At 52.5% G+C, this 8,010-nt stretch overlaps 1 protein-coding gene across 2 annotated transcripts; it reads left to right on the top strand.

Moving 5' to 3' along the window:
• Window positions 1–3,308: 3,308 nt before the first annotated feature.
• LOC137917221 (ras association domain-containing protein 7-like) lies at window positions 3,309–6,171 on the top strand. 2 transcript variants are annotated; one of them, XM_068760127.1, is made up of 4 exons: window positions 3,309–3,504; window positions 3,582–4,232; window positions 4,317–4,579; window positions 5,815–6,171. In XM_068760127.1, exons 1-4 carry the CDS (start codon window positions 3,402–3,404, stop codon window positions 5,833–5,835), a joined length of 1,038 nt encoding a protein of 345 aa, XP_068616228.1. In that variant the 5' UTR covers window positions 3,309–3,401; the 3' UTR covers window positions 5,836–6,171. The 2 variants fall into 2 exon arrangements, with proteins under 2 accessions (XP_068616228.1, XP_068616175.1); XM_068760074.1 differs by having other exon boundaries at window positions 5,274–6,171.
• The last annotated feature ends 1,839 nt before the right edge of the window (window positions 6,172–8,010 follow it).

Below are 8,010 nucleotides of genomic sequence, written 5' to 3'. Positions count from 1 at the left end.
TGCCCCCCTTTGCGTGTTTCTGTTGCGCGGTCCCGGCTCTATATTCCACGGGCGTGTGGTTGTGTAAAAATGGCGGCCACGCGCAGGACACGCCGTGGAATTGCGTGTATTCTACAGTTTTGGCTGCGCGACAACTCCTTTTATTTTGAAAATAAATTCTGATTTCCCGTATTCCTCGGGCTCCGCGCAGCCGCTTTAATCCGGAACGCGCACGCGCATATCTCACCTGGCTGTCGGCGATTGAAGGGGCCGCGGAGCGGGTCTGAAATGTGCGTGAGTGGGTTTCACCGCGGGCGCTGCGGGTTTCTGCGGTGACGTCAGAAGTGTTTGTATGAAAATAAAATAATAGGAGTAATTATTTACGAACCAATGACGCCCATCGGGGGGGGGGGGGGGGTCTGGTTCGGGTCCGGGTTCGGGTCCCTGCAGGTGGGCGTTTTCAGATTCACAATTTTCTAAATGAGGCCCAGGTGAGGTTGGATGACGTCACCGATCAAGTGGATCCTCTTAAATCTAAAAATAATTTAACGGTGCACGAAGAGAGAACGCGATAGGCCGAGAGAGAAATGTCCCAGCATGCTCCGGGAGTCTGGACTATTTTTAACTGCTGAGAGATTAAAGTGATCCAGATTTATGATGCCATCGATATGTTTTGGATCACTGATCGATAAAATAGGAATCAGTATTTGTCACTGTGTGCGTGGGGGGGGGGGGGGGGGGGCTATTGGTACACTTTCACCTATTAAAGTGGTGAGCGGTGACGTCATCATTCTATCTCCGCAACAAAAGCCTTCTGGTGGAACAGCAGATGTCACCCCGCCCCCCCCCCCCCCCCCATCCTAAACAAAGACAGGGAGCTCAAGCCCAGCCACGGCCCCCCAAATCACTTCCTGTTAATGAGTCCCCCCCACCCATAAGCACTGGGGGGGGGGGTTATGACCCCTCCACAGATCAATAATTAGATTGCTCAGAGATTGATGCCACCTGCTCGTTCGCTGCTATCCGGTCCCAGCTGGCTGTAAAGCAGCAGACGGGACCGGGACCGGGACCTGGACCTGGACCTGGACCTGGACCTGGACCAGGACCGGGACCCGGACCGGGACCCGGATGTCCCTCCAGCCCAGCCGGATGGGGCGGGGACACCCCGCTGAGGATCCAACCGATCCAGAACTGAGTTGGGCCACATTGGGGGGGGGGGGGGGGAACTCTACAAAGATTTAAAGAATAATGTGGAACACATCATGACGTCACTAAAAAATAAATAAAATAATGAAAGTAATAAATAAATGATATTATTGCATAACTGGGTATAAAAAGGTATATAATTACAGCATATACTGGTACCGAGACACATGAACAAAAATACACCAATTCAATCGTGATACGCGCACACGCACACGCGCGCGCACGCACACGCACAGCTTTTCGGAATGATGGGAGCGTTTCATTCGTTCACCCAGACAACAGGAAGGCTCTTCACTGCTCAAGCCGCTTAGCCTGCATTAGTCAGCGCTCCTGTGGCCAACACGCACGCGCGCGCGCACACAGCTACACGCACACACACACTCACACTCCTCAGATGAAATGAATCACTGGGATGAGACGCAACAGATTCGTCTCTTACAGAAATGCCCTTTAGGTGTTCATGAGCAACACGATGCTGATTGATATCTGAGGGCAGATCATTAATCAATAGTCAATAATCAAGAAAACGTCAACGAGAGCTGTGTCCATGTAGTCCATGCGGGAATACGATCAATCAGCAGAGAATTGATGAGGCCGAAGATTTCAGCAGAAACCATCAATATATTAAAAGTCTTGTTCTCCTCCGCCAGGTGTCCCTGATCAGTTCCTGTATGCTAACAGATTAGCATGCATGCTAACCACTGAGTAATGTATGCTAACAGTTGATCAATGCATGCTAACCACGGAGTTCCTGTATGCTAACAGATTCGCATGCATGCTAACCACTGAGTACGGTAATGTATGCTAACGGAAGAGCAATACATGCTAACATTTGAGCAATGCATGCTAACCACTGAGTACAGTAATGTATGCTAACGGAAGAGCAATACATGCTAACCACTGAGTTCCTGTATGCTAACAGATTCGCATGCATGCTAACCACTGAGTACGGTAATGTATGCTAACGGAAGAGCAATACATGCTAACATTTGAGCAATGCATGCTAACCACTGAGTACAGTAATGTATGCTAACGGAAGAGCAATACATGCTAACCACTGAGTTCCTGTATGCTAACATTTGAGCAATGCATGCTAACCACTGAGTACAGTAATGTATGCTAACGGAAGAGCAATACATGCTAACCACTGAGTTCCTGTATGCTAACAGTTGAGTAATGTATGCTAACCCGAGTTACTGTATGCTAACGACTAAGCTCCAGGTGTTGTTCATAAACGAGGGACCAATGGCGCCAGAGTATGAAAATGACATCACTGATGAGATGGGGGGGGGGAGAAGCATGGCTAGCATAGCATTAGCATCAAGCACAAACATTCTGCTTCTGGATTTAAAGGAAAAAAGAAAGATTGGGGAAAAAATGAAGAGAAAAATGATATTACATTTGAAGTTTCAATGGAGGAAGAGGAAGAGGAAGAAAATGTTTCACTGAAACAAAGCTCCGCCTTCAGAGTGACAATTTTCATGAGCGCATCCAGAAAAGCCGCATTCCACAGCTTCATTCCTCCTCCTCCTCCTCCTCCTCCTCCTCCTCCTCCTGGAGGCCAGCGCTTGGTTCCCAATCCGAATACAAGGAAAACGACCATCAGAGAAACTGGGAGCAGCAAACCAGCAGGTGAGTCTTCAGTTTCCTCTCCTGGTTTGACTGCCGCCAAATTTATTCCTGGAAAGAGACAGGAAATGTTTTATTCCGGCCCGGAGTGTGAAATCTGCTTCCTTCTTGATCCAAACGAGACTTTTGACTTTTTTATCCTTATTGACGTTGTTCTCGACGGAATCAGAGCTTCTTCGTTCGATTGGAGGATTCAAAGGGAAACGAGTTCCCTGCGCTTTGCTGCGAGGAACGCCGGAAACGGAGAATTAATTGCGTTAAAAATATTTCTGCTCAAGATGTTCCGGATCCAAACGAGCGTAAAAATATTTTATTACGTTTCTGGAATATTTTCATCGGAGGAGAAAGTTTGAAAGTAAGAAGAAATATTTTGCAAAACACAAACGTTTGACGGGAGTTCCTTCTCGGAACGACGCCGATACCGAAGGTATCTGTGGGCGGAGCCTGAGGTGAATGTGGGCGGTGCCGGAGTTCTGCAGGAATGTCTGTGCGTCCGACCACATTCCTGCTGTAAACACACACACACACTGTCTCTGAGGACGTCCCGCACCCGTCTGCCTGCCTGCAGGTGGCGCTGAAGGCGAGCGATGGAGCTGAGGGTCTGGGTGGACGGCGTGTCCCGGGTGGTGTGCGGACTGTCCCCGAAGACGCCGTGTCAGCACGTCGTCGTCGCCCTCGCGCAAGCGATAGGTGAGTCCCCCGGTTTGTTTTCAGCTGCAGGTGTCCCCGCGGCGTCTCACCTGCCGTGTCTCCGTGCACCCCCGCAGGTCAGACGGGACGCTACGTCCTCGTCTCAAAGCTACGAGGGACAGAGAGAGCGCTGGTCGCCGATGACTGCCCCCTTCAGCATGTGGCTCAGATGGGACAGCTGGGCACCGAGGTCCAGTTCGTCCTGCGGAGGACCGGTCCCAGCATCAGTTCCGGTTCGGGGACGCCGACCACAGAGAGACGTCTTCAGCTTCACAGACCGTCAGAACCGCCGCAGCTCAAACGCAAGGAGCCCCACAAAGCGCTCACTTTCAATCTGGGTCCCTCAACATGTCCCAGAAGGAACAAAGCGAAGACGGACTGGTCTCCCTCACCCCGGGCCTCCCCAGAACCTCGGGCCTCTCCTGTCCTCTCCCTGGACTCTCTTCTTGATGTGAAGACGGATGTCCCCTCCTCCACCAAAGAGGAGGTGTTCAGGCAGGTTCTGCTGCAGCGGGGGACGCTGGAAGACCTGGAGACTCAGCTTCAAGCTCTGGAGCGAGAGACGGAGGCGTGGGAGGAGGAGTCCTCCAGTCCGGTTCCCCGTACGAGTCCCGTCTCTGAAGGGGACCTGGAGGAACTGGAGCTGCGGCTAATGCTAAACCAGACGGAACTGCTGCAGAGGGAGTCCTGGGAGGACCGGTTACAGGAGGAGGTGGACAGAGAACGAGGTTGGTGCTCAGATCTCCTCGCGTGTCCTACATTTCCGGTCGGACAACTTCGAGCTTTGATGTTTCTAAATCTCCGATCGGCAGACATGAACAGACGTCTGGACCAGATCCGGTCCCAGGTCTCTGACCACGACTGTCGGGTAAAGGAGCTCCGGACCCGGTCTGCACATCTCGAAGAAGACCTACGGCTCAGAGTCCACAGAGACAGCAGACGGACAAACCAGGGGGACGACGTCCTCGGGCCCCTGAAGCAGGAGCTGCACCACCGCCGGCAGCAAGGGGGACATCTGGACGCAAAGCTGTCCGAGACGGACAAGGAGCTTCGGGCTGCAGAAGAAAGGCGTCAGGTATTGTCCCCCGAGCTGAGTCCAGGTTCACACGGTGAAACAGTCCGGGTTCACACGGTGAAACAGTCCAGGTTCACACAGGGAAACAGTCCGGGTTCACACGGTGAAACAGTCCAGGTTCACACGGTGAAACAGTCCAGGTTCACACCGTGAAACAGTCCAGGTTCACACGGTGAAACAGTCCGGGTTCACACGGTGAAACAGTCCAGGTTCACACAGGGAAACAGTCCGGGTTCACACGGCGAAACAGTCCAGGTTCACACGGCGAAACAGTCCAGGATCACACGGTGAAACAGTCCAGGTTCACACAGGGAAACAGTCCAGGATCACACGGTGAAACAGTCCAGGTTCACACAGGGAAACAGTCCAGGATCACACGGTGAAACAGTCCAGGTTCACACGGTGAAACAGTCCAGGATCACACGGTGAAACAGTCCAGGTTCACACAGGGAAACAGTCCGGGTTCACACGGCGAAACAGTCCAGGTTCACACGGCGAAACAGTCCAGGATCACACGGTGAAACAGTCCAGGATCACACAGGGATTAACGGTGTGACAGATGGTGAATGTGTTTCAGTCTCTGTTGTTAAATATTTAAGCAGGATGTAGAATCCCGCTTGGCTGAAGGACAAAGAACTCCGAGGACGTGAGCAGAGGACGGGAGGCCCGCTCTAATGTCCCCTGTGTCCTCCAGGACAGAGGGGAGCTGATTGAGGAGCTGAACGAGGAGCTGAGACGGTGTGAGCTCCAGCGGGACGTCCATCAGAGCAGCGGTCCACACCTTTACCTGAGCAGCGCCAGCATGGACTCGCTGTAGGAGACGCTTAGAGAACGTTCCTGTCGAGGTTCTAGCTCAGAACACGGCCAGTCGTCTTCCACGGGAAAACCAGGAACGCCGACGGGAGCGTTTCTTCTTGAAGATGAAGCAGAACATTTTTTATCGTCCATCTTTAATGGATACGAACTATTAACACCGATCACCGAGTCAACATGAAAATATCAAATCAATCATTTTCACGGACCGTCGAGTTCTTACCTCCGTTAATCGACGCGCTGGTTCCGGGCCAGCCAATGAAACGTGACCATTCCTGGCTTCTGATTGGTGGGCAGCAGACGTCCGGAGGCGACCTTGTCCAATCATCACCGTCTCCGAGCCGCGTCTGAGCGTGAGACGACCCGGACCGGGTTCCGAACAGAACCCGGTCCGTCTGACTCTGGCTTTGTTTGTGCTGCAGAGCGTTGCGGGCTCGAGGTGAAGTTCCTCGTCTGGGTCGGAGCAGAACCGACATCAAGCGTCTTTGATCCAGATGAAGGAAGGACGCCGGCTCAGTTTCAGGACCTTAAAGTCACGTGGGCTTTACTGATACTGCAGTTCAACAGTCTCTCCATTAGAGGGCGCCGAAGCGGCTTCAACGCACACCCGTGTCCCGTCCGGACCCGTGTTCTGTGGTTCAGGACGGATTCCAGGCTCTGATCATCCCACGACGTTTCTTTCTTTCATTTCTTGGATTATTTATCAGGGGGATGAACTTTATTGATCGTCGCTGTAAATGTGTAAAACTAGAGTTTTAATTAAAGACAATTTAAATAAACTTTCAGTCTTGTTCTTCGCAGCCCGTTCGAAACCCGAACGTAAAAAAAACAACAGCGTGATGTCATCGTCCGACGCTTTATTGTGATGTCATCGATCGGTCCTGGAAACCGAGGCAGGACAGAAAATACGACGAGTTTTTATAAATAGATCCAGCTCATTATTTCACACCTTTATGTACAGATCGCCGTGGCAACAGCAGCAGCAAATCAAATGATCAACCAACACGCCAGAAAACATTTTACTTTTAAAGAACCTTATTTGTTAAAAATGATTTTTTTTTGGTTTCCCAAATGATTTTCGAACCTTTGTCAAACAAACGAGAAGAAATGATCGCTAATCAATAAGAACAGAAACGCGTCCATTGATCGGCTAAAGTTAAACATTTAGACGCCATCGCCTGAATCCGTCTCCACAAAGAGAAGTGGGCAGAGAGACAGGCACGCTCCGCCCCCCCCCCCACCGGTCAGAGCAGAGGCTCCGCCCCCTGGAGTGCTGGACCTCACCTCTCATCGCCGGACGGGGGGGAGGAGCTTCTAGGAGTCTAACCTGAGTTCTAAGGTGAAACGCTGCCCGCCTTTATGAGGCAGGAACACCTTCAGCTGAGAGGCCACAGGAGGAGGAGCCTGAGGAGGAGGCGGAGCCTGCGGTGGGGGCGTCTCGTCCCACTACAGGACCCCGGCGAGGCACAGGACGACCAGCACATGGACCGTGAACAAGTAGGCCAGGAAGACATGTCGAGATCGGGATCGGCTCGTCAGCAGCCTGGAGAAGTAGAGGCTCCGCCCACGGAGCCAGCGCCGGCAAGCTACGGCCCCGCCCTTCACCTGGAGCGAGGAACGGCCAGGTGTAAGTCCACCCGAAGCGTCACCGGGCCGCGTGGAAAATACCTTTCTGGTGACGAGAGGCTGGTTTGGGTCGAGACCCGCGGCGTCCCCCGCGGCGTCCCCCCACTCGTCCTCCGCGTCCATCTCAATGCTGACGTCCCCGAGACCGTCCCTGGACACGCTGCAACGCAAAACAAACGCACACGCTCAGACGTCCGGCGGCGAGCGTGAAGCAGCGATCGGCTGGAGGGCGGGGCCTCACCCCCCAGAGAGACGCAGCGCCTCCTCAGCGCCTTCTCGCCTCGCTTTCTCATTGGTCAGACTCAGCTCCAGCTGCAGCAGCCTGAACACGCACACACACACACACACACACGTAAACACACACACGAGAACACACACACACACACACACGTAAACACACACACGAGAACACACACACACACACACACACACACACGTAAACACACACACACACGAGAACACACACACACACACACACGTAAACACACACACGAGAACACACACACACACACACACGTAAACACACACACACACACACAGACACACACACACACGTAAACACACACACGAGAACACACACACACACACACACGTAAACACACACACACACACACACACGAGAACACGCACACGAGAACACACACACACACACACACACACACACACACGTAAACACACACACACACACGTAAACACACACACACACGAGAACACACACACGAGAACACACACACACACACACACACACACGTAAACACACACACACACACACGTAAACACACACACGCGCACACACACACACACACACACACACACACACACACATGAACACACACACACACACACGAACACACACACACACACACACACACACACACACGCACACATGAACACACACGAGAACACACACACACACACACACACACACACGCACACATGAACACACACGAGAACACACACACACACACACACGCACACACACACACACAGAA

This window comes from Brachionichthys hirsutus, chromosome 1 (assembly GCF_040956055.1).
Source record: "Brachionichthys hirsutus isolate HB-005 chromosome 1, CSIRO-AGI_Bhir_v1, whole genome shotgun sequence".
Taxonomy (NCBI): domain Eukaryota; kingdom Metazoa; phylum Chordata; class Actinopteri; order Lophiiformes; family Brachionichthyidae; genus Brachionichthys; species Brachionichthys hirsutus.
The sequence above is the reverse complement of the archived record's forward strand: the minus strand, read 5'-3'. Positions and strand labels throughout refer to the sequence as shown.